Source organism: Myotis nattereri (genome assembly GCF_964212035.1).
Source record: "Myotis nattereri genome assembly, chromosome: 9".
NCBI classification, from domain to species: domain Eukaryota; kingdom Metazoa; phylum Chordata; class Mammalia; order Chiroptera; family Vespertilionidae; genus Myotis; species Myotis nattereri.
This window is the reverse complement of record NC_138084.1, coordinates 37,129,701-37,156,823: the sequence shown is the minus strand read 5'-3', so window position 1 is coordinate 37,156,823 and position 27,123 is coordinate 37,129,701. Positions and strand designations below refer to the sequence as shown.

Genomic DNA, 27,123 nt, shown 5'->3' with positions numbered 1-27,123 from the left:
TTTAAATATATTTTATTGATTTTTTTACAGAGAGGAAGGGAGAGGGATAGATAGAAACATCGATGAGAGAGAAACATCGATCAGCTGCCTCCTGCACATCTCCCACTGGGGATGTGCCCACAACCAAGGTACATGCCCTTGACTGGAATCAAACCTGGGATCTTTCAGTCCGTAGGCTGATGCTCTATCCACTGAGCCAAACCGGCTAGGGCCATGCTTATTTTCTTAGAAAATAAAATAAAATTATAAAGCTCTGGCCAATGTGGCTCAGTTGATTGGAGCGTTGTCCCGTGCACCGAAGGGTTGAAGGTTTAATTCCCGGTCAGGGCATGTATGGGAGGGAACCAATCAGTATCTCACACTGATGTTTCACTCTCCCCCCTCTCCCTTCCTCTCTATCTAAAATCAATTAAAAAGCAAAAACAAAAAACATGTCCTGGTGTAAGGCTTTAATAAAGAGTAAAAATGCCCTAGCTGGTTTGGCTCAGTGGATGGAGCGTCAGCATGCGGACTGAAGGGTTCTGGGTTTGATTCCGGTCAAGAGCACATGCCTGGGTTGGCTCGATCCCCAGTGTGGGGCGTGCAGGAGGCTGCCTATCAATGATTCTCTCTCATCATTGATGTTTCTATATCTCTCCCCTTCTCCCTTCCTCTCTGAAATCAATGAAAATATATTTTTTTTAAAGAGTAAAAACAATAATAAAATGATAAACCTATTAACTTTTTTTGTTGTTTTGTTAATCCTCACCCAAGGATATTTTATCCATTGGTTTTTTTAGAGAAAGTGGAAAGGAACGGGGGAGAGAGTGAAAAAAACATCGATGTAAGAGAGACCCTTTGAGTAGTTGCCTTGCATGAGTCCCAACCAGGGCTAGGGATCAAAACTGCAACCAAGGTGCATGCCCTGGACCAGAATTGAACCCGATCCCTTTAGTTGCGGGCCAGTGCTCTCTCCAAACCAGCTAGGACCCAAAGGTGTAGTTTCTTTTTTTCTATACTTTTAGAGGTTTGAGAGAGAGAGAGAAGAGAGAGAGAAACATCAGTGATGAATGAGAATCATTGATCGGCTGCCTCCTGCATCCCCCACACTGGGATCGAGTCTGCAACCCAGGGATATGCCCTGACCAGGAATTGAACCATGACCTCCTGGTTCATAGGTCGATGCTCTACCACTGAGCCATGCTGGCTGGGCTGTTTTGTTCAATTTTTGAGAAAAAAGAAATATGCCATACCCTCAGTCTAAATAACCATATTTAGTTTATTAGTTTTTCTTTCAAGTATATGATAGTATTTGATGGAAGAAGCTACTATTTCAGCTTTTCTTCTAACAATTTTTCTTCAGTATATAGCGGAAGTGCTGTATGTATATTTCCCATTTAGTGATATTAATATTTCTTGTTCATTAAGAACTTTTTTTTAAAAGGACATTCTTAAGGAAAGCATGTTCTGTAATTATATGGCTGTAAAAAATATGATGCCTGCTAATACACTTCAGTGCCACTTTCTTTATTCATGTTAGGTACAGAAAGTTTGCTGCCAGTACTTTTGTACCATGATTTAGCTTTTTAAAAAAATCCTCACTCAAGAATATGTTTTCCATTGATTCTCAAATGTAGTGGAAGAGAGGGAGGAGGAGGTGGGGGAAGGGAGAAACATTGACTTGAGAGTGACACAAAAATTAGTTGCCTCTCACACGGACCCCAAAGTGGGAGGAGGATTGAACCTGAGACCCTTGGGTCTGCAGGCCAAATCCATCAGGGCTTGCATTCTTACCCTTTGAAAGGTTTCTGACCCAGATTTTGACAATCGCTTTTCTGAAATGTGAAGTAGAATAAAAACTATTGCCAGAAATTAAATAGGTAGGTGATTAGTTTGGGTAAGGTTTTTCTAGAGGGTGATTTTAACAATATAGGGAGGGATGTTTCAGAATATTGTGGTATGTTCATTAAGTAGCATATGGTTTTCCCTTCTTTTTATATTTAATCAGAAACTAGTCCTTTGACATATTATTACTTCAGTTTGTTTATTTAAATGCCTATAAATGTGGTTCTCCAATATATAATTTAAAAGATTGTTTTTTTCACCTTGGCTGGTGTGGCTCAGTTATTTGGAGCATTATCCCGTACACCAAAAAGTGGCAGGTTTGATTCTTGGTCAGGGCACATACCCAGATTGCTTGTTCAGTTAAAAAAATAAAATAAGAATTACTTTCTTCTTTAAATTATATGCTTACTAGAGGCCCGGTGCACAAAATTCATGCGGGGGTTGGGGAGGCTGCAGGGTATCCCTCACCCAGCCTGCACCTTTCCAATCTGAGACCCCTCAGGGAGATGTCTGACTGCCAATTTAGGCCCGATCTCACAGAGGGATCGGGCCTAAACTGGCAGTCAAACATCCCTCTCACAATCAGGGACTGCTGGCTCCTAACCGCTCGCCTGCCTGATTGCCCCTAACCGCTTCTGCCTACCAGCCTGATCACCCCCTAACCGCTCCTCTGCCGGCCTGATTAACACCTAACTGCTCTTCTGCCGGCCTGATCTTGCCCTCATTGTCCTTCCCTGCTGGCCTGATCTCACCCTCAATTGGCTTCCTCTGCTGGCCTGATCTCACCCCCAACCACCTACCCCTGCAGGCCTGATCTCCACCCCCAACTGCTCTCACCTACAGGTCTGATCTCCTCCCCAAGTGCCCTCTTCTGCTGGCCGATTTGGTTCTGATTGGTTGGTTTCTATGCCAGTCAGTGCCAAAAGCTCCACCTCTTAGGCAGCCATTGGCTCCTCACAGTTGGATTTGGTTCTGATTGGTGAGTTTGTATCCCAGTCAGCATCTCTGGGCCTATCAAGGGGGCCTAATCAGAAAAGCACGGCTACTGGAGAGAAAGAGCAAGGCAAGTGCTGATTAACAGCTACCACAGAGGCTACGGATCAGACCCTGCTTCTCTCTTCAGGCCTCTCTCGGGGCTTGATTCGCAGCACCCTCGGCAATCAGTGCTGGGTCGCCAGGGCAACCCAGCGCTGACTGCAGAAATGACTTCCGGTTAGTCGAGCCTCCGGTTGTGAGGGATCCAGGGTTTTTATGTATTAGGATGATTTTGTGATGGTTACCTGGATATTAAGGTAAGTGTCAGATGTTTTTGCTGGCTTGTAAGTTGTTAATTTTCTGTTTAAATTTTGTTTTTTGTTAAAAGGTTTTATTGAAGGTATTATATCAGTACAAGGAGAAGCAATATATGGCTCCTCGAGTTTTGCAACAGACATTAAATTATATTAATCAAGGCGTTTCTCATGCTCTCACCTGGAAGAACCTGAAGCCTCATATACAAGTAATAATTTTCTATCTGAAATATTTTCTAGAAAATATAATGGAAATAACATTAATTATCATAAGGGTTTAACATGCATTTTTTGTTGACTTGTGTTGCTTATTGTAATTCTGGTCATTGTTTTTAGAGTAGATTAGGAAAACGAGATAAAACACCTTGCATAAATTTATAAAAGGGATTTTGTTAATATTCATAATATCTTTTCATCTAAAACTGTTCTTACTGTTGGATTATGATTAGTTAATATTTTATATATGTAATTTGGAACAAGCAAAGGACTATTTTGCCGGGTTAATTGTGAGGATAACTGGCTTACATATTTTTATGAGTGATTTTTTTTTTGCTTTAGAACTGTAGGATTTCATGGACTAAAATTTCATGTTGTATTGTATCAGAATACTTAATTGTTATCTATATTCATGTTTTATTTCATAATTACTTGTTGCATAGAAGGAAAAATATGTACATTGATAGTTGATCTGAGAATGTAAAGTTTGATACTAAGCTTTTAAAAACACATAGATTATAAGGTTACTTTTTTTTATCACTTAACAGAAATTTGAAGGTTTAAATTTCAGTACTAACTCCAGGTTGTTACTTTCTTAACTTTTAAATTACAGGGCATTATCCAAGATGTTATTTTTCCATTGATGTGCTATACAGATGCTGATGAAGAACTTTGGCAAGAAGACCCTTATGAATATATACGCATGAAGTTTGGTAAGGAATTTTTACTTTTTTAAGAAATTAAATGTCAGTTAAGGTTGTATATAGTAAACCTAGGTGGTATCAAGGCCTCTTACCTTTTGCACTAAAAAATCTTTGGTGTTTCAGTATAATCTATTCATTGGTTAGACCAGAGATTTTCAGCTTTTCTCATCTCATGGCACACATAAATTAATTACTAAAATTATGTGGCACTCCTTAATATATATTTTTTACCGATCTGCCCAAAAAACAGGTATAATTTTGATTCATTTACACCAGATGCCTATTGTTGTGTTGGCTACTATCATTTTTTTATTTGACAATATAAGGGAAAAGAATTCGGGTATTTAATATTTCAAAAATTATTGCAGCACCGCGGTTACAAATAACTACTTTAGACCTTTGAGAGGGGGGCTATGAATTAATTATGGCATTTGATAATTTTTAGCAGAGAAATACAGTAGTGTTAAATTACTAGATGTGCTTCTAGCACATTCCAAAACTATTAAAAATTCAAGATTATACCTTAACATTGAGTGTCTAACCCAGCGGTCTCCAACCGGTGGTCCGCAGACCACTGATGGTCCGTGAAGTCTGAAAAGTTTGCCATCGCTGGTCTAAACTATACTTTTGGATCCCATGTCAGTTAATCATACATGTGCGAATTGAGAAGATACGTACTGGAAGCTAGGGTCACAGGAAGTCTCCATGAAACTAATGATTGTAATTTGACTAATTTGAGTATTAGTCCTTCTTCCTAGCAAAATCTTATTTTTTTGTGTTGTGTTTTTTTATCGGCTTAAAATAACACATTAATTATCTGTTTCTTAGAGTCAGGAATCTGGGCATGGCTTAGAAGAATTCTCTGCTTCCAGATCTCTTATGAAGTTGCAATCAAAGAATCTTACGTACTTTTAGTAGTTTGTATTTTTGTGACCCTATTGTGAATTCTCATAGTAGTAGTGTTTTGTATGAAAGAAAATAATCATTAGTATAAATTGATGGATTAATATCATTTATCTTGTACAGAAATGACATGGAATTAGGCTTTCACAAAATTATATTGGTAATTGGGTTCATTTTCAAGTTCACTTTGTGTCAAAATATAGCAAAATTTTAAGGTCCCCCACCCTCCTCTTGTGGGTTTTTGTTTTGTTTTGTTTTACCAACATCATTTATAAATTATGTGGCAGTGTTTGTTGAAGAAATTGAAATTACTGTTTTCTGTATTTAAATTTATTCTCTAGATGTGTTTGAAGATTTCATTTCTCCTACCACTGCTGCCCAGACACTTTTGTTTACTGCATGTAGTAAGAGAAAAGAGGTAGGTTATTTAACGTGTGGAATGCTTTTGCTTTTATGAATTTTAATATTTAAAATTTGTTCACATACACTGCTTTTTTTACATTAATGTGTTTGGTTTTTTTAAATATGTTTAATTGGTTTTTAGAGAGGAAGGGTGAGAGAGATAGAAACATCAATGATGAAAATCATTGATTGGCTGCCTCCTGCACCCTCCACACTGGGATTTAGCCAGCAACCCGAGCATGTGCCCTGACCGGAAATCGAACTGTGTGACATTCTGGTTCATAGGTTTATGCTCAAACCAGATATCCTGCTTTTAATGTTAGCCGTATATAAGTCATTTTTGTCATTAATGTTTTTTAAGATTTTCTCTTTTTAATTTAGGTACTGCAAAAGACTATGGGATTTTGCTACCAGATTCTTACAGAACCAAATGCTGATCCTCGAAAAAAAGATGGAGCCCTGCATATGATTGGCTCTTTAGCTGAAATACTTCTAAAGGTATTTCTTTTTGTGGGTGTGTACACAGTTTAATAACAGTTTTATTAAGATACAATTCACATACCATAAAATTGTCCCATTTAAAGTTTACAGTTCAGTGGTTTTCTTATATTCACAGAATTCCAAAAAGGAATCTTATTAGCAGTTACTCTCCATTTTCTCTGAGACCTCCCGACCCTAAGATACGGCTAACCTATTTTATGTCTTCTCTATGAATTTTGCCCACTCTGGACATTCATGTAAATGGAGTGATTCAACATTTGGTCCTTTATGAGTGGCTTTTTAAACTTAGCATGAATATTTTCAAAGTTCATATTGTGACAGGTCACAGTACTTCTGTTCCTTTTTATTGCCAAATAATATCCCAGGAGTTGTATTGACATACCCCATTTTACTTACTTGCTTATCGTTTGATGTACCTTTACATTGTTTCCACTTTTGACTGAACAATGGAGCTATAAACATTTGTGTACTCATTTGTGTGTGTGTGTGTGTGTGTATACATTTGTGTGTGGACGTATGTTTTTATTTCATTTGGGTAATACAAACCTAGAAGTCAAATTGCAGGTCATATTTTGAGAAATTACCACTTTTCCAAAGTGTCTGGCTATATCATTTTGTATTTTCACCAACAGTGTATGAGGTTCCCAGTTGCTAAGTCCTCACCAATACTTATTATCTGTCCTTTTTTTTTTTTATAGCCATCCCAGTTGGTGTCTGATGTTTTCTCATTATGCTTTTAATTTACATTACCCTGATGGCTAATTTATAATAATAAAAGCGTAATATACTAACTGGACCGGCCGTCCTTGGGATGAAGCTGGGGCTGATTCTGCGAGGGCTGGAGCTCGGCCCTTGGAGCCCTTTGCATGAATTTCGTGCATTGAGCCTCTAGTGAATGGTAATTGAGAATCTTTATATTTTTATTGATTTCAGAGAGGAAGGGGGAGAGAGAGATAGAAATATCCATAATGAGAGAGAATCATTGATTGGCTGCTTCCTGCATACTCCACATTGGGGATCGAGCCTGCAACCCGAGCATGTGCCCTTGACCGGAATAGAACCCAGGACCTTTCAGTCCACATGCTGGCGCTCTAGCCACTGAACCAAACCAGCTAGGGCATAATTGAAAATCTTGCTTATTGGCCATTGTATATCTTTGGAGAAATGTCTATATAAATCTTTTGTCTAATTTTAATTAGGTTGTTGTTGAATTGTAGAGTTCTCTACCTTTTTCATATATGTGATTTGTAAATATTTTCTGCCATTTTGTGGGTTACCTTTTTCACTTTCTTGATGGTGTCCTTTGAAGTATACATTTTAATATGATTTTCAAATGATGTCCAGTTTATATTTTCTTTTGTTGCATGAGCTAAAAGTACTTCTTTTAATGTGAGGTTTTTTGTTTTTTTTAATGTTGCAAGGTAATTGTAAAGTAGTGGACTTTTTTCTTCTCAAATAATTGACCTTTAAGGAAATTTATATACATGAATGCATTTGCAGTCGAGGAACATCATGCTTCTGTGACACATTTTTTAGGAATGAATGACTGACAGGATTAGATTTATCTTTAGAATCCTCAGCTTAATTGTACACATTATGTCTGACTTCTTCATAAATATGATCTGAAATTTGTTTTCATTTTAAAGTTAATAAATAACACCTATTCAAATTTTAAGTAAATACTTGGTCACAGTACACCCAACTCCTAGTAGCCTTGTTCCATATGGTGCTGTATTGAATTGATTAATTTATGGGTATATTTGTATATCTTTCAGCTTTACTATACCTGTCCAGACATCCTTCTCTTAGTTCATAAAGTAATTATTTGTATAAAAGGCTGAACTCTCAGATCAGATTTTTTGTTTTAACTTTATTATTAAACTAGAGGCCCGGTGCATGAGATTTGTGCATGGATAGGGTTCCTAAGCCTGGTTGGTGATCAGAGGCAATCTTTAGGGCGACTGGCAGGGTGATCAAAAACCCCCACTGGCACCCGCCTTGGCTGGCCTGGGGCTTGTGGGCTGGGGGCAGCTCCGGCATTGAGCATCTACCCCCTGGTGGTCAGTGCACATCATAGTGATCGTTTGTTCTGCTGTTCAATTGATTTGCATATTAGGCTTTTATTGTATACTAGAGGCCCGGTGCACAAAAATTTGTGCACTCGGGGGGAAGGGGCGGATCCCTCAGTCCGGCCTGTGCCCTCTTGCAGTCTGGGATCCCTTGGGAGATAACGACCTGCTGGCTTGGCCTGCTCCCGGGTGGCAGAGGGCAGGCCCAATCCCTAGGTGCAGCCCCTGGTCGGGCTCAGAGCAGGGCCGATTGGGGAGTTGGGGCGACGCCCCCTGTCATGCACAGAGTAGGGCGGATTGGGAGGTTGCGATGCCACCCTCAGTCACGCTCAGGGTAGGGCCGATTGGGGGGTTGGGGCACCACCCCCTGTCACACTCAAGGCAGGGTCGATGGGGAGGTTGCGGCGCCACCCCCTGTCACGTACAGAGCAGGGCCAATCAGGGGGTTGGGGCGCTGCCCCCTGTCACACACAGAGCAGGGCCCATCAGGGGGGTTGGGGCTCCTTACCCTGTCACGCACAGATTAGGGCCGATAGGGGAGTTGGGGCACCGCCCTCTATCACCCACAGAGCAGGGCCGATCAGGGGGTTGGGGTGCCGCCACTGTCACACTCAGGGCAGGGCCGATGGGGAGGTTATGGCTCTACCCTGTCACACACAGAGCAGAGCCCATGGGGGGCGGGGGTTGGGCCGCCGCACTCTGTCACACACAGAGCAGGGCCGATCAGGGGGTTGGGACACCGTACCCTGTCACACACAGAGCCGCAGGGCGATCAGGGGGTTGAGGAGCTCCCCCGTATCAGGCACAGAGCAGGGCTGATCAGGAGGTTGGGGCGCCTTCCCATGTAACGAACAGAGCAGGGCAGATAGGGAGGTTGTGGCCCTGCCCCCTGTCACACACAGAGCCGCAGGGCGATCAGGGGATTTGGGCGCTGCCCGCTGTCACGCTGATCCCGGTGCCGGGAGGCCTCTCGGCTCCGCGGATCCTGGTGCTGGGAGGCCTCGCGGCTCCGTTGATCCCGGTGCTGGGAGGCATATTACCCTTTTACTATATAGGATAGAGGCCTGGTGCATGGGTGGGGCTGGCTGGTTTGCCCTGAAGGGTGTCCTGGATCAGGGTGGGGGACCCCACTGGGGTGCCTGGCCAGCCTGGGTGAGGGGATGATGGCTGTTTGCAGCTGGTCACACACCCTTCAGGGTGGGGGTCCCCACTGGGGTGCCTGGCCAGTCTGGGTGAGGGGCTGAGGGCTGAAGCTCCCAACTGCTCCTTTTTTTTCTTTTTTTTAAAATTCTGGGCCAGCTTTAGCTCTGGCTCCAGCTCTGAGGCCTCTGCTGCTGAAAGCAGGTATCTGGTTTGTTTGGGTTCTATAATCGAAACAATGTATAACTCTAGCTTTGAGATCCCGGCTCACTGAAAGCAGGTTTCTGGGGTTTTGTTTAGCTTCTATATTTGTTACAATGTTTCAAGCTGCAGGCTCAGAGGCCGGCAAGGCAGGCGGGGAACGTTGGTTTCCTCCGTCACTGAAACAAACAAGCCTCGTGTTAGTTTCAAACTGCCTGGCTGCTGGCTGCCATCTTGGCTGGCAGTTAAATTTGCATATTGCCCTGATTAGCCAGTGGGAAAGGTAGCGGTCGTACGCTAATTACCATGTTTCTCTTTTATTAGATAGGACTAGTGGCCCAGTGCATGGAGTGGGAGGGGGTTCCCTCAGCCCATCCTGCACCTTCTCGCTATCTGGGACCACTGGCTCCTCACTGCTCACCTGTCTGCCTGCCTGATCACCCCTAACTGTGTCTGCCTGCCTGATTGCCCCTAACCTCACTGCTTGCCTGCCTGATTACCCCTAACCTCTCTGCCTGCCTGCCTGATCACCCCTAATGGCCTCCCCTGCTGGCCTGATCTCACCCCCAACTGCCTCTGCCTGTTTGATCACCCCTAACTGATCTTCCCTGCCGGCCTGCTCTCACCCCCAAGTGCCCTCCCCTGCTGGCCTGATCTCACCCACAATGGCCCTACCCTGCCGACCTGATCTCACCCCCAACTGCGCTCCCCTGCCAGCCTGATTGCCCCAACCCCCTGCCAATCTGATCTCACCCCCAACTCCTCTCCCCTGCTGGCCTGATTGCCCCTAACTACCTCTGCCTGGGCCCCCACCACCATGGCTTTGTCCAGAAGTAAGTCAGACATCCCAAAGATGGCTGGTCGACCTGGTCTAATTAGCATATTACAGTTTTCTTAGTATAGATAGATTATATACGATAGGATTGCTTAAATGGTGGTGGGGTGGCAGAAGCCTTTTTTAGCAGGAGGAGATGCTCTTGGCAGACAAAAACACATAATCCCTATATCTGGAATGATAGCCTGCCATATGCACTAAACTGCCAAACCGGTCATTAAAAAATTAAACTGCTTTCTTATACCTTATACCAAACAGCTGTTGCCCTTAAAACCCCTCCTCAACCCCCACCATAGGTTCTGTCTTTGTAGTTCACCCAGATTAGGTTCTGATTGGTTGGTTTCTATGCCAGTCAGCGTCAAAAGATCTGCCTCCTAGGCAGCCATTGGCTTCTCACACTTCACCCAGATTTGGTTCTGACTGGTTGGTTTCTATGCCATTCAGGGTCTCCAGGCCTATCTCTGGGCCTGATCAAGGAGGAGGGACTGATCAGCAGCCCCCCTGCAGAGGCCAGAGTAACAGAGGCTCGGCTGCTGGCGAAGCCTGGAGAGAAAGAGAGAGGCAATGGCTGATCAACAGCTGCCACTGAGGCTGCAGATGAGACCCTGCCTCTCTCTCTGCAGGCCTGATCTGCAGCCCCCTTTGCAGTCAGTGCTGGGTCGCTCTGCAGCTGGCACCAGCTGCAGTCAGTGCTGGGTCACCAGTGCAACTCAGCACTGACTTCCAATGTTCAGCTGAGCCTTCAGTTGTTGTGGACGTTACGGACCCTGGCTTTTTATATATAGAGATAGGATAATTTTAGATTTACAAAAAAATTGTAAAAATATTTCTCATTACTCTTCACCCAGCTTCCCCTAACATCTTAGATAGCTATGCCATAATTCTCAAAACCAGGAAATTAATATTGATATTATAAACTAATCTACAGACCCGTTTCACATTTTATAAGATTTCCCACTAATGTCCTTTTGAGTCCATGATTCATCCCAGGATCCCACATTGCATTTAGTTCTCATGTCTCATTAGTCTTCTTAGGTTTATTAGTATTTATCAGTTTTTAATATTAATTTAATATGCAATTCAATGAACTCTTCTTTAAAACATCTTACTCTTTAGAAAATACAAATATCTTTTTAGATATTCAGATTATTACCTTGAAAGAAGAATGTTTCTCAATGTATGTTATGTTCATTTAGAACCTTTCCAGGGAATTTGAAAAGTTTTATAAGGTAAGGAATAAAATTAACCACACACCATTACTCAAATACCATTGCTTCTAAGACTTGTTGTGATTGCTTTCTTTAAACAAATAATACAAAAAGGTTAAAAAACGTATTCTGTGTGTTTTTTATGGTAAAGTTTGAAAATAAGAAAATTGGATGTGGGTTTTGGGGTTCAAAGAACCAGAGTAAATATATGTTTTAACATCAATAGTCATTTTTAACACTGAGTGTATCTATTAGGCATTTGAGATTATTATATTTGGAACTCTTTAAAAATAATTTTTGTTTATATTTACAGAAAAAAATCTATAAAGATCAGATGGAATACATGTTGCAGAATCATGTATTCCCTCTCTTCAGCAGTGAACTAGGCTACATGAGAGCAAGAGTAAGTTTTAATGCTGTATTAATTTGTATAGTTATGTCTTATAATTCTTATAATGAATGACTGCCTATGTGGACTTTAAAATGAAAACTTTTTAATGTTCATTTTAAAAGCCATATTTCATATTTTACCTCTGTATTATATAAATTTTTTTCTTTCTGCTTTTACTTTTATTTATTTTATGCTGAATTTACTCTTGGACCATGAGTTTTTGTTTCTTCAGTTTTTTCTGGGATATTTTTCCTTCTGTGCAAACTCCTCTTCTGGTTTGGGAACAATCTGCTCTTTTTCTGTGAGGATCACTCTATGTGGCAGGGAGAGCTCATGTATGGGTTAATCTACCCATGAGCTCTGTAAGTTCTACACCGCATCTTGGAGCTTTGTTCACCTGGATGTGCTCAATGACCAGAGAATCTGCATCTAAACCCTTAAATTCAGCATTGCTCTCTGCATTTGTAAGCATGTGCAACAAAAATTCAGCCCTTTTTTTGGGCCACCAACCCTGTGTCCCGCCCCACTGTTTTGCCTGGGTACACCTACCAATTCTACCATTGTAATGATGGAATGGTACACACTGTTTCTTTAAAATGACATCCTTCAGATACTTGGTGGCTTTCGAATATACATACCTTTGATGGCCTGGGCGGTTTCACGAGTGTTCTTAAAGTGTACACAGAGATTTGAGCCTCTTGATTTGCATGATATTGTGGGGTTTTCTGATTTAAGTGATGAGCAAACCGTTTTCAGAGGTCACCTCTGGCGGCTTTGGGGAAGAGCTTATGTAAATGGCTGATGTAATGTGTGCATAGTTTTCATCTGTGTCTGATAGCAGTGTCTGTCTGTGTTTTGCATTCAGATCTTGCTATCCACACAAACATCATGCAGCCAAAGAGTAAGTTGGGATCATAGTACTGGTCTAGTGTTGTCTCATTGGACATAATTTACCACTGGCCAGCCTCCAAATTCCCATACAGAACTTTGGGAATAGAGATACTGTATAGCTTTTGGAAATTTAAGATATCTATAATAACTCACTGCATTTTTTTTAAAGGCTTGCTGGGTCCTTCACTATTTCTGTGAAGTTAAGTTCAAAAGTGACCAGAACCTGAAAACAGCCTTAGAGCTGACACGAACATGTCTCATTGATGATAGGGAAATGCCTGTGAAAGTGGAAGCTGCCATTGCACTTCAGGTGTTAATCAGCAATCAAGAAAAAGGTAAAGGGTTTATATCTCAAATAATGCAGCATTTCTCCCTCGCCCACCCCCCTTCCCTCCATAACTGCACAAGGCATAATCCTAGATACTTGACACATAATCTTTCTTGTATTTTTTTTAAAATATATTTTATTGATTTTTTACAGAGAGGAAGGGAGAGGGGATAGAGAGTTAGAAACATCGATGAGAGAGAAACATCGATCAGCTGCCTCCTGCACACCCCCCACTGGGGATGTGCCCGCAACCCAGGTACATGCCCTTGACCGGAATCGAACCTGGGACCCTTCAGTTGCAGGCTGACGCTCTATCCATTGAGCCAAACCAGTTAGGGCTAATCTTTCTTTTATGTGAAAGTGTGTCTTTTTTACCATTAGGTGCATGTTGTATCAGGTTTTATCCTAAAATTTTTTTCTTTTTTCAACTCTTACAGCTAAAGAATACATCACACCATTCATCAGACCTGTAATGCAAGCTCTTCTTCATATTATAAGAGAAACAGAAAATGATGATCTTACAAATGTAATTCAGAAAATGATCTGCGAGTATAGTGAAGAAGTTACTCCTATTGCAGTAGAAATGACACAGCATTTGGTATGTTATTTGAACCAATCATTCATGCATTACTTACCTTATAGAAAGCATTTTCACAGAGCTTACTGTATGCCAGATAACACTGTAAGCCCTTGATAGGGCTTGCCCATAGCTAGAATGAGCGGGGCTAAAATTCACATCTGAGCTGTATGTCTTTACATTGCACATACCTTTTTCAAAAAAATAAATAAAAACATTTTATTGATTTCAGAGATGAAAGCAGAGAGAGAGAGATCAAGAAATATCAATGATGAGAGAGAATCATTGATTGGCTGCTTCCTGCCCCCTACTGGGGATCAGTCCCACAACCCAGGCATGTGCCCTTGACTGAAATCAAACCTGGGACCCGTCAGTCCACAGTCCGATGCTCTATCCACTGAGCCAAATCGGCTAGGGCTTTTTTGTTATTGTTGTTGTTTTTATGTTTTTTATTGATTTTAGTGGGGGAGAAACCAGAGGGATAGGAAGATAGAAACATCTGTCGACTACCTCCTCCATGCCCCACACTGGGGATCGAACCCAAAACCCAGGCATGTGACCTTCTGGTTCATAGGTCAACGCTCAACCACAAAGCCACACCAGCTGGGCATGATTCACATTTAACTGCTACCTCACACTGCATTATGATTGCCTGTTTTACTGGAATATTTTGGACCAACTTAAAGATGAAGTAGACATACTAGTTTTTAAAATGAAATTTGTTGAAACAATTTATACATGGCCTGTATAGCCCCAATCTTCTGAGAAGTAAGTAAATTATTTAAGGGTAGTAATAATAAGTATGAACATATGCCCAACAATTACCCATCCCTTTTCCCTATACAAAGGTTTATTTTAATGCAGTTTATATTTCTAAGTATTAAGGTTTCAAGAATGTAACTCATGATATTTGTAGTTGATTTAAGTAAAGGAAAAGTTTTATGAATCCAGCACCCATTTATGCTTAAAAAAACAAAAATAAATTCAGCAATGTGGAAATAGAGGAAACATACCTCAACATAATAAAGGCCATATATAATAAACCCACAACCAACATCATATTCAGTGGACAAAATTAAAACCATTTTCCCAGGATCAAGACAGGGATGTCTGCTGTCACCACTCTTATTCAACATAGTACTAGAATTCCTAGCCACAGTGATCACACAAGAAGAAGAGATAAAAGGCATCCAACTTGGAAAGGAAGAAGTAAAATTGTCATTATATACAGATTACATGTTACTGCATATTGAGAAGCCTAAATATTCAGCCAAAAAACAGGAACTGATAAATAAATTCAGTAAAGTAGCAGGATACAAAATGTCCAGAAATCGGTTTCATTTTTGTATACTAATAATGAACTATCAGAAAGGGACATTAAGAAAACAATCCCATTTACAATTGCATTAAAAACAAAAAACAAAAAACACACCTAGGAATAAATTTAACCAAGGATATAAATGGACCTGTCCTTGGAAAATTATTAGATAATGAAGAAAGAAACTGTAGAAGATGCCGTAACCGGTTTGGCTCAGTGGAAAGAGCATTGGCCTTCGGACTGAAGGGTCCCAGGTTTGATTCCGTTCAAGGGCATGTACCTTGGTTGCAGGCACATCCCCAGGAGGAAGCTGATCGATGTTTCTCTCTCATCGATGTTTCTATCTCTCTATCCCTCTCCCTTCCTCTCTGTAAAAAATCAATAAAATATATCTTAAAAAAAAAAAAAAGAAATTGTAGAAGATACGAATAAATGGAAGCATATGCTGTGTCCATAGGTAGGAAGGATTAACATTATTAAAATGTCCATATTACTGAGAGCATTCTATAGATTCAATGCAGTTCCTATCAAGATACCAATGGCATATTTTATAGAACTAGAACAAATATTCCAAAATTTTGTATGGAACCACAAAAGACCCTGAATAGCGACAGCAATCTTGAGAAAGAACAACATTGGAGAAATCATGCTACCTGATATAAAACTATGCTATAAGGCCATAGTAATCAAAATAGCATAGTACTGGCATAAAACAACACATATAGAGCAATAGAACAGACTAGAGAGCCCAGCAAGAAATCCACATCTTCTTTGTAATACTTTAAGCAATAAAAAGAAAAGAAATCCACATCTTTATGGTCAATTAGTATATGACAAAGGAGGCAAGAACATACAATGGGGTAAAGATAAGCCTATTCAATAAATGGTGCTTGCAAAATTGGACAGATACATACAAAAAAATGAAAATTGACTACCTTTTCACACCAAGTATAACCTCAAAATGAATTAAAAACTTAAATGTAAGACTTAAAACCATAAAACTCTTAGAAGAAAACATAAGTGGTAAAGTCTCTGACATTTCTCTTAGCAATATTTTTTCTGATATATTTCTTTGGGCAAAGGAAACAAGGAGAAAAGTTTTAAAATGGGACTACATCAAACTAAAAGGTTCGGTTTTTTTTTTTTAATATGTTTTCATTGATTTCAGAGAGGAAGTGGAGGGGAGAGAAACATCAATGATGAGAATCATTGATTGGCTGCCTCCAGCACGCCCCCCACTGAGGATTAAGCTTGTAACCTGGGCATGTGCCCTGACTGGGAATCAAACCATGACCTCCTGGTTCATGAGGTGATGCTCAATCACCGAGCCACGCTTGCTGGGCTAGGTTTTTGCACAACAAAGGAAACCATTAACAAAATGAAAAGGATAACGTATTTGTCAATGATACATCTGATAAAGGGTTAATATACAAAATTTATAAAGAATTTATACAACTCAACACAAAAGAAACAACCCAATTAAAAAATGGGCATAGGACCTGAATAGACAATTCTTGAAAAAGGACATACAGGTGGCCAGTATACATATGAAAAGACTAGAGGCCCTCAGCCTGGCCTGTGCCCTCTTGCAATCCAGGACCCTCGGGAGATATTGGACTGCCAGTTTCGGCCCGATCCCCAATAGTTCAGCATCCCCCAAGATGTAGTAGTGCACGAAGCGCCTGGGGAGGAGCCTGAGTTGGGCGCCGTGCCTTCCCGCTCATCCCAGCCCTGCAGGGCCTGCTGCCGCACCACGGAAGCAGGAGAGGCTGTGCTTGCCAGCCGTGAGCCTGCTGGTAGCATTGAGAGTCTACCCTCTGGTAGTCAATGCACATCATAGCGACCGGTCGTTCGGTCACTTAGGCTTTTATATATATATATATATATATGCTACAGGCCCGTTGCAGGAAAATTTCTGCAAGAAATAGGGCTTCCTTGGGCCTATTCCTACAAGAAAAGGGCTTCCTGAGGCCAGAGCAAAGCAGAGAAGGTAACAAAGCCCGCTGAGATGGGCTTCGCTCCCTTCTCCGCTGCTTTGGCTCCCTCCCTTCTCCACCACATTGCTCCCTCCTGTCTCCGCCACCTCCCTCCCTTCTCCGCTGCTTTGCTGCCTCACTCCCTCCCGTCCGCTGCCTCACTCCCTCCCGTCCGCTGCCTCAGCTCCGTTCCCTTGTCCGCCACTTCGCTCCCTTCTACAGCGCTTGGCTTCCTTCTACGCTGTCTTCAGTCTTCGCTCCGTGTCTGTGTATGCAAATTAACTGCCATCTTTGTTGGGTTGATTTGCATATCGCTCTGATTGGCTGGTGGGCATAGCGGAGGGATGGTCAGTTTGCATGTTTCTCTTTTATCAGTGTAGATAGTCTAGACTCTAGAGACCCAGTGTGTGAAATTCATGCACAGCGGGGGGGGGGGTCCCTCAGCCTGGCTTGCACCCTCTCCAGTCCAAGACCCCTCGGGGGATGTCCGACTACCACTTTAGGCCCATCCCTAACTGCCTGTGCCTCTGCCTCGGACCCCGCACCGTGGCTTTGTCTGGATGGATGTCCGGAATATGTCCTGTCTAATTAGCATATTACCCTTTTATTATATAGATGCTTAAGGTCACTAATCATCAGAGAAATGCAAATGAAAACCACCATGAGATATAACCTAACACGTGTCAGAATGGCTATCATCAAGTCAATAAACAAGTGTTAGCAGGGATATGGAGAAAAGTGAACCCTTGTGCACTGTTGGGGGGGATGCAGATCGGTATAGTCTCTGTAGAAAGCAGTATGGAGTTGAAAAATTGAAAATGGAACTGCCTGTGACCCAGAAATTCCACTTCTGGGAATTTATCTAAAGAAAATCAATACTAATTTGAAAGAATGTATGCACCCCTATGTTCATTGCAGCTTTATTTACAATAGTTAAGATTTGGAAGTAGCCCAAGTGCCCATCAGTAAATGAGTGCATAAAAAGCTATGGTACATTTACACAGTGGAATATTATTCGGCTGTAAGAAAGAAGGAAATGGATGAACTGGGAGAAGATTATGCTAAGTGAAATAAACCAGTCAGAGAAAGACTTATGTAGAAATGTAGAATCTACTGAACAAACTAAACAAAATAGAAACAGAGTCATAGATACAGAACACAGACTGACACACCTGTCAGGGAGGAAGTTGGAGATCTAGGTAAAAAGGGTAAAGGGATTTAGCAAAAACCACGTAAACACAGACAACACTTATTCTCCTATATAATAAAAGGGTAATATGCAAATTGACCCTAACAGCAGAAGGGCTGGGAATGACTGGTTACTATGACACACACTGACCACCAGGGGACAGACGCTTAATGCAGGAGCTGCCCCCTGGTGGTCAGTGCGCTTCCACAGGGGGACCTCTGCTCAGCCACAAGCCAGGCTAATGGCTGCCAGCACAGCGGTGGTGGTGGGAGCCTCTCCTGCCTCCTCAGCAGCACTAAGGATGTCCAACTGCAGCTTAGGCCTGCTCCCCATTGGCAAGTGGACATCCCCCGGGGAGCGGGCTAAGCCAGCAAGTGGTCATCCCCTGAGGGGTCCCAGACTGCAAGAGGGCACAGGCTGGGCTAAGGGACTGCCCCCTGAATGCACAAATTTTTGTGCACCGGGTCTCTAGTAGTGATTATGAGAGGGAAAGGGTGGTGGAGAAGGTAGGCAAGGGTAAAAGGGGGATAAATTGTGATGGAAAGAGACTTGACTGATGTTGAATGGGGAACACACTACAATATACAGATGTGTATTATAGAACTGTACACCTGAAACATAATTTTATTAACCAATGTTACCCTAACAACTTCAGTAAAAACAAAATTTTAGAAATAGTTTCCTGGAAAATTGTACATTTTTAAAGTTTACCCCTTTTTTGGTTTTTAGATAGAGAGCGAGGAAGAGAGAGAGAGAGAGAGAAACATTGATATTAGAGGGAAATACTGATCGGTTGCCTACTGCACACCCCCTACTGGGGAATAAGCCCAAAACCTGGGTATGTGGCCTAACTGGGAATCAAACTGGCAACCTTTCAGGTTCATAGACGATGCTTAACCAACTGAGCCACTTCAGGCAGGGTTGGAAAATTATATATATATATATATATATATATATATATATATATATATATATACATTTTCCAAATATATTTTATTGATTTTTCACAGAGAAGAGAGAGAAATAGTTAGAAACATTTATGAGAGAGAAACATCGATCAGCTGCCTCTTGCACACCTCCTACTGGGGATGTGCCCACAACCAAGGCACATGCCCTTGGCCAGAATCAAACCTGGGACCTTTCAGCCTGCAGGCCAATGCTCTATCCACTGAGCCAAACCGGTCAGGGCAGAAAATTATATTCTTTTTTTTTTTTTTTTTAATTTTTTTTTTATATATATTTTATTGATTTTTTACAGAGAGGAAGGGAGAGAGATAGAGAGTCAGAAACATCGATGAGAGAGAAACATCGATCAGCTGCCTCCTGCACATCCCCCACTGGGGATGTGCCCGCAACCCAGGTACATGCCCTTGACCGGAATCGAACCTGGGACCCTTCAGTCCGCAGGCTGACGCTCTATCCACTGAGCCAAACCGGTTTCGGCGGAAAATTATATTCTTAACAGCTAATTTTTCCATGTATGAGGACATTTGAATAAATGTAATATCATTCATTATGTATGTATATTGCATTTATAATATGTTGGTCTTATTATTATTTATGACTCAGAAATTTGTTTCAAATAGTTGAATATTGCAATAACAAAACCTTGATGATTAATATACCTGATACCTGTATTTGGGCATTATCAGCTATTAGCCAGTAACATGAATAAAAATATTCATAGTAGGGGTGGGGTGGGGGGCATTGGGAGCATAAGGACACATATGTAATAACTTAATCGATAAAGAAAAATATTCATAATATTAAACAGTTTCTGTCCCTTGCCTCATTTATTTTCACAGTTTCTCTATGAAGTTCCCAAATGAGATGTCAGGAAACAGAGGTCAAATAAGTTGTTTAAGGTCCCCCAGAAATTCACAGAAAAGTACCATTTGATTATAGTGTCCAAGCTCTTAATTATTACTGATCAATTTGGAAACATTGCTTATGTTGTTCCAGTGAGAACATTTTAAAATTAAAATTTTTAGACCAAAAAATGTTTATGCTGTTTTAATGGCAAACCTAAATTATATTCTTTTTAATCTAGGCAATGACATTTAATCAAGTAATCCAGACTGGGCCAGATGAAGAAGGAAGTGATGACAAAGCTGTTACTGCTATGGGGATCTTGAATACTATTGACACACTTCTTAGTGTAGTTGAAGATCATAAAGAGGTAAGGGATTGATCTAGTGTAAAGGTTTTAGGTTATTTCAAGCCATTCCTTATCAATTATTCTATGTTTTTTGGATGGCTTTTTCATAAAATTTTGGTCATTTTCTCATGCACCTTGATTTTGCCATCTTTTAAATAGTTCCCTATTATAAGGATAAGAGTACCTTGTTTTAGGTTCCTTACTACTAGAAGGAACACGATATTTATATTACCATATCTTTACCCCAAGGCTGAGGATTTTTGGCTCCCTCTTAGGTTACCTTTTCCAGATTCAAAAGTGTGGTGATTCCTAGGAAAATAATATGCTACTTGGTGTTTCTTATCGATAAAAAAAAAATTTTTTTTACCTATAGTAGAATACACATAACATAAAATGACCATCTTAACTATTTTTACACGTACGTATAGTTCAGTAATATATTCACATTGTTGTGCAACCATCATCATCATCTTTGTAGTTTTCATTTATTATCTTTTAAAAAAGGTGTGAACTGTAAATGAATTTTTAAAATGGAATTATTGAAAATATATACAGAAAAGAGAAATATACAGAGGAAAACTATACCCAAAACTCTTTAATCACCACCAAAATGTATTAGATTTTAACATTTTACAGTATATCCTTTAGATTTTATTTCCAGTAAGAAAAACAATTTCAAATTTATGTCATTAAAGTTCTTGGGTTACCACTTCCTAATCTCATTTCTTTATTTCCTTCCCTTTGAAATAATCACTGTCCTGAACTTGCTGTTTTAATATTTATATCCACAAATTGTGGATATTTATATTGTGTGATATTTATATCCACAAATTGTGCTTTCAGAATATCTACAAATTGCCTTTTGCAACATCAGATTTTAATAAATTATTTTTTATTCTTGATAATAGTAGGTAGGTAGAAGCCATATAGTTAAGCTAACTTATGATTAGCAAGTCAATTGTTTACTATATTTGAAGAAAATGTATTAAGCATAATATGTATTTGAGATGGATGTTCTTTTTTTATATCTGATTAGTAAATTTTTATCTTATTTCCCCTTGCGCCTTTATAAACATCCTGATGCATTTCAGGTATTTGGGATCCAATTGAAGACCACACTAACAATAAAAAGAATTTGTATTTTCTGTCTTATATGATTAGGGGCCTGGTTCTCTATATCTACTATAATTATATAAATGGAGGTGATTTAAGAATTATTGGAAGTGGTTAGAATAATGTTTTCTTTCAAATAATTGTTCTGTAAGTCACTGACAGTGACTTTTCAGTTATATCTGGGTTGAATTAATACTTATACACACAAAAATTTAAAGTCTGTCTACAGAATGTTTGTGGCTCCTTTAATTTTTGGGTAAACTACATATGTTATTCCTTGTGTTATGGTTCACAACATTGTAATATTATGAGTGAATCATTTCAGTGCAGAGACCTAAAATGTAATACACTGAATTACATTATACATTGCTCAGTAATTCATTCAGGTGCTGTGATTCCTCCATGTAACTTTTTTTCCCTTTTCTTTTAGATAACTCAGCAGCTTGAGGGAATCTGCTTACAGGTCATTGGAACTGTTTTACAACAGCATGTCTTAGGTATATACCTCTAGTTGTGGTAAGAATTTACTGCTATTTCACATCAGCAAGCATTATACTAATGTCTCCATGTTCTCTTTTAGAATTCTATGAGGAGATCTTCTCTTTAGCACATAGTTTGACATGTCAACAAGTGTCTCCACAGATGTGGCAGCTTCTACCTCTGGTATTTGAGGTTTTTCAACAAGATGGTTTTGATTACTTTACAGGTAAATCAGCATAGAAATACTGAAGATTTTTTTCCATTTTGATGTATATCAGTTGAACACGTACTTTTGAATATTCTAAGTGCATGATTTGTTTGGATAAATTATTAGTACCAGTTAATGCTCAAGGATCCATAGCATTGATTTCCATTGTATATTTTGATTTAGTTATTTAGTGTTTTGTTTTGTTTTTCCTTTTAACACATGTTCTTACCCTCTGGCTCCCTGTCCATATTCTTTGTATAATCTTTGTGTTTTAACTACTAACTATAAAGGAATTCACTTTAATAATGGTTCATTCCTACATCTAATTATAAATATACCTTCATTAAAAGCAAATATTACAGAAAAACAACCTCAGATTTGCTTTCTTTTTCTAAGGAGATTTTTCCAAACCAAAGTATTTATATTATTAAAGGTAATTAACTGGTGCTTTTTAATACAGATATGATGCCTCTGCTTCATAATTATGTGACAGTTGATACAGACACACTTCTATCTGATACCAAGTATCTTGAAATGATATACAGTATGTGCAAAAAGGTAGGTCATTTTTAATTAATAGAAGAACGTATGTCATGAAGCTGGTGCTATGAAAAGTATAAAATTGTTAAGTTACATCATACCACATTATGGCAAACAGATTATATGGGTCTAACAGAATAAGGCCTTTAAAAGTTTAAACTAAATAAGACCTTGATTTCTTAGATGCCACAGTAATGGCTTTGACAATTATTTTTCTTGTGTCTGCCCACTGACATTTAACTAAAGTTATAAATGTTTTTGATTTTCAGAGTGCTTGGAGCTTAACTTTAGCTTAGTTCTTTGCTAGACTTTGAGTCCATAGAAGGAAAGTATCTAAAACTTGAGATATTTTTTAAAGGATCAGGAATCATTACAGATATTTTATAAAGAAAATTCCTGGAGACAGTGGGTTTATGGAGACTATACACTAATTATTTAGTAAATAGCAAGATTGTAACATGTGAGGGTTTCTTATAAAGTCAAAAGTACTGTGCCATTTCTTGGGAAAAGTACAAGATAAATTTATGGTGAATGCTTTTTAAAAAAATGCTTTTCTTCAATTAGAGGGAATAAAATACTTGAATGGAGGCTCTTCAATATCAAAGTCACTATGATTGATAGCATTTAATTTTCTAAAAGTGCTTGTTGAGAGGCAAGCAGGCTGTTTAACATCAGGCATTTAAAAAATTATTTTGCTCCATGAAGTTTTTAGATGTGCTTGTCCTCATTTCCTTTCTGACAGCTTAGTCACAAAATAATCACCTACTTGTTATTTAATATTTATTGCCAGTACTATTATCATGTTAATACTCTGGGAATAGATATCTACACCATCATATTCCAGAACATTGTCATTAACATTTTCAGCCCTTTAGCACTAACTAGCACACCTACTCCATGTTTTTTATTATTTGTCCCGGGACATTTCTTGTCTGCCTCTTGCTTCCTCCTGTCCCTCACAGTAATTTTTGAGACTTGTGTAGAGAAAAGATTTTAAACAATATCAGCTTAGTTTTTTTGTAGTTCTTTACATAAGAGCCAGATATCCCTGAGAAAGGTAGGGTCCTTTGGCATGTTTCTGTGAAAAGTAATGGTTGTCAAGGTGCTACTGTCTGGAATGGCACTATGGGGAGGTGCTTTGATTATGTAGACCAAGATCCAGATTGGTAGAATGTGACAAACAACTGCATCCTCCCAGGTGCGTTAGATTATAATCTGAATATTGTAATCATTCATAGTTAGAGTATCTTAAATACTCCAGAGACTAAAGACAGGACAGAAATTCTCAGATTGGAAGGTTTCATGATGCCTCGCTTCAATTTGTATTGTGTTGATCAGGTTCTTACAGGGGTTGCAGGAGAAGATGCAGAGTGTCATGCAGCAAAATTATTAGAGGTCATCATTCTACAGTGCAAAGGGCGTGGCATTGACCAGGTCAGTAAGGCTAACTATTAATGATTTGTATGTGAGGCTTCAGAGAGGAAATCTTCCCCTCCACTTTTTTCTTTTTGGCCATTTGTTATATATTCTGTACATTGTTGTTTATTATGACACCTAAATTGGTTTAAAATTTAGTAAATATATAATAATCTTGTTTAATATACATGTGTTCAATATGACTGGCAAGTTTTATGGCTACTTGTTATCATGCAAGGTAAGTTTTGACTAGAATTTCTTACAGTATCCTATATAATAAAAGGGCAATATGCAAATTGACCCTACCAGCAGAAGGGCTGGGAATGACTGGTCACTATGACACACACTGACCACCAGGGGGCAGACACTCAATGTAGGAGTTGCCCCCTGGTGGTCAGTGCACTCCCACAAGACCAGCTCTGCTCAGCCACTAGCCAGGCTGACGACTGCCAGTACAGCGGTGGTGGTAGGAGCCTCTCCCGCCACCTCAGCAGCGCTAAGGATGTCTGACTGCAGCTTAGGCCTGCTCCCCGCTGGCAAGTGGACATCCCCCGAGGGCTCCCGGGCTGCCAGAGGGATGTCTGACTGCCAGCATAGGCCCAATCCCCTGGCGAGCAGGCCTAAGCCAGCTGGTGGTCATCCCCCGAGGGATCCCAGACTGTGAGAGGGCACAGGTTGGCTGAGGCACACACACACACCCAGTGCACAAATTTTTGTGCACCGGGCCTCTAGTTGAAATAGAACATTGTATAAGTTGAAGATATACAATGTGATGAGTTGATACATGTATATATTGCAGAAATTATTGCCATGGTAAGGTTAGCCAGTTGGAGTATTGCGAATCCATGATAGCTATTGCTGGCAATGCTCTATCTTTTTTTTTTTTTTTTTTAAGGGGAGAATGATGATTTTGATTTTTATTTTTTAAAATATATTTTATTGATTTTTTACAGAGAGAAAGGGAGAGGGATAGAGAGTGAGAAACATCGATCAGCTGCCTCCTGCACACTCCCTACTGGGAATGTGCCCGCAACCAAGGTACTTGCCCTTGACCAGAATGGAACCTGGGACCCTTGAGTCCGCAGGCTGACACTCTATCCACTGAGCCAAACCACTTAGGGCGAGGCTCTATCTTGATGAAGACTTATCTCTCTCTAAAATTAGATTTCCCAGTGAAATGCCTCAACAAAAAGCTATTATATCATTTAATGGGGAAAGGGGGTGAAATGAGGGAACAAGAAAGTTAATATGGGTAGGATAACTAGATTGCTGTTAATTTGTAATTTTGGAATATTTTTCTTTCTTAATAGTGCATTCCCTCATTCGTGGAAGCAGCATTAGAGAGACTGACAAGAGAGGTGAAGACAAGTGAACTTCGAACAATGTGCCTGCAAGTTGCCATTGCAGCTTTGTATTATAATCCACACCTCCTTCTTAACACCTTAGAAAATCTTCGCTTCCCTAATAACATTGAACCAGTTACAAATCATTTTATTACACAGTGGCTTAATGATGTTGATTGTTTCTTGGGGTGAGTGACATATATTGGATATTTATTTATTTAACTTTGTAAGGAACTTTACTTATTAAGAAAAAAAGAAAATATCTTTATTTTACTTTTTAGGCTACATGACAGAAAGATGTGTGTTCTGGGCCTGTGTGCTCTTATTGATATGGAACAGATACCACAAGTTTTAAATCAGGTTTCTGGACAGATTTTGCCAGCTTTTATCCTTTTATTTAATGGATTAAAAAGAGCATATGCCTGCCATGCAGAACATGAAAATGACAGTGATGATGATGATGAAGCTGACGATGATGATGAAACGGGTAAGGGATTTGGGACGGAGAAAGCCAAACTTACCTATTTAGAAATATCACTAGGCTTAACTTACTTATTAGCCCTTCTTCTAAAGCAGTGTTTCTCAACCTGTGGGTCGCAACCACTTTGGGGGTCAAATGACCCTTTCACAGGGGTTGCCTAAGACCATCGGAAAACACATATATAATTACATATTGTTTTTGTGATTAATCACTATGCTTTAATTATGTTCAATTTGTAACAATGAAATTGGGGGTCACTACAACATGAGGAACTGTATTAAAGGGTCGCGGCATTAGGAAGGTTGAGAACCACTATTCTAAAGAAATGTGAAATCATAGCCAAATGTTTTCATTTCCATTATTCATAGAAAGACAGTCTTACCTTCCCATTAAGGTAAGGTCTAAGAAGGCAGGAACTCACCTATATCTATAAAAGCACTTCTAGGCATTTATGTGTTGATCTATCATTTATTAGTGCTAAAATCTCAGCATCCTAACTGTAAAATAAAATTAATTGGATGTTGCCTAGTATATTTCACCTATAAGACACTATAGACTACAAGAGTATAAATTAATAGAATGTTGGTTAAGAGAAATTATAATGGTTCCAAAATAAGGTTACAATTGCCATTTTTGTCTTTTATTAAAATGTGCGAACATTTTAATAGCCAGCCATTAAAAAGTCTTGCCAAACGAGTTCTGTGGATGTAGTATAAACTACATAACTATTAGTGTTTGGTTTGGTATATTGTCATATGGCTCAGGGTACACCAAGTGCTGATCTCATTATGCAGTCATTTTTCAAACCTCTAATATTATTAAGAATTATGTTTGGGTTTCTTGCATTCCTTCGAGAATTTTTTTCCTATTTATTGCTAAACACATACCTAAACACCAATTCCTGGAATTCTTCCCTGAATTTATTCAATTAGGATTTGTAGTTTACTGTTATTACTGTCAGTTGGTTGAGTAACAGAATATTGCAATATTAACAAAAGGGCCTATTTTTTGACTTGGCAGAGGAACTGGGGAGTGATGAAGATGACATTGATGAAGATGGTCAAGAATACTTAGAGATTCTGGCTAAACAAGCAGGTGAAGATGGAGATGACGACGAATGGGAAGAAAATGATGCTGAGGAGACTGCTTTGGAAGGCTATTCCACAATCATTGATGATGAAGATAACCCTGTTGATGAGTATCAAATATTTAAAGCTATATTTCAAAGTAAGTCACGTCATATGTAATTTATATACTTCTAATATGATCAATTTCCGTGAACCAGTCTGTTCTTAGATCTGTCCCTTAAAGGGATTTGAGTATATCATACCCAATAGAATATGATTTAGGATTGTTAGGCAAAGTAACCAAAGTTATTTCTACTGTTGCCATAGTTTGAGAGGATTTTCTTTATCTTATTAT

At 39.6% G+C, this 27,123-nt stretch overlaps 1 protein-coding gene and 1 pseudogene across 2 annotated transcripts in view; one reads left to right on the top strand and one right to left on the bottom strand.

Moving 5' to 3' along the window:
* IPO7 (importin 7) overlaps positions 1-27,123 on the top strand; it is a 61,566-nt gene that overhangs the window by 32,688 nt on the left and 1,755 nt on the right. The window contains exons 9-23 of the mRNA XM_081099099.1: positions 3,188-3,322; positions 3,943-4,042; positions 5,278-5,354; positions 5,720-5,836; positions 11,606-11,695; positions 12,744-12,909; positions 13,340-13,500; positions 20,013-20,141; positions 21,664-21,730; positions 21,814-21,939; positions 22,382-22,479; positions 23,800-23,895; positions 25,188-25,408; positions 25,502-25,707; positions 26,722-26,928. Coding sequence (XP_080955225.1) covers positions 3,188-3,322; positions 3,943-4,042; positions 5,278-5,354; positions 5,720-5,836; positions 11,606-11,695; positions 12,744-12,909; positions 13,340-13,500; positions 20,013-20,141; positions 21,664-21,730; positions 21,814-21,939; positions 22,382-22,479; positions 23,800-23,895; positions 25,188-25,408; positions 25,502-25,707; positions 26,722-26,928 — 1,996 coding nt within the window. The remainder of the gene's footprint in view (positions 1-3,187; positions 3,323-3,942; positions 4,043-5,277; positions 5,355-5,719; positions 5,837-11,605; positions 11,696-12,743; positions 12,910-13,339; positions 13,501-20,012; positions 20,142-21,663; positions 21,731-21,813; positions 21,940-22,381; positions 22,480-23,799; positions 23,896-25,187; positions 25,409-25,501; positions 25,708-26,721; positions 26,929-27,123) is intronic.
* On the bottom strand, positions 11,883-12,662 carry LOC308524686 (large ribosomal subunit protein uL22-like; annotated as a pseudogene). Its single transcript has 2 exons — positions 12,638-12,662; positions 11,883-12,408 (listed from the first exon to the last, which is right to left on the bottom strand). The product of its transcript is annotated as a large ribosomal subunit protein uL22-like (transcript).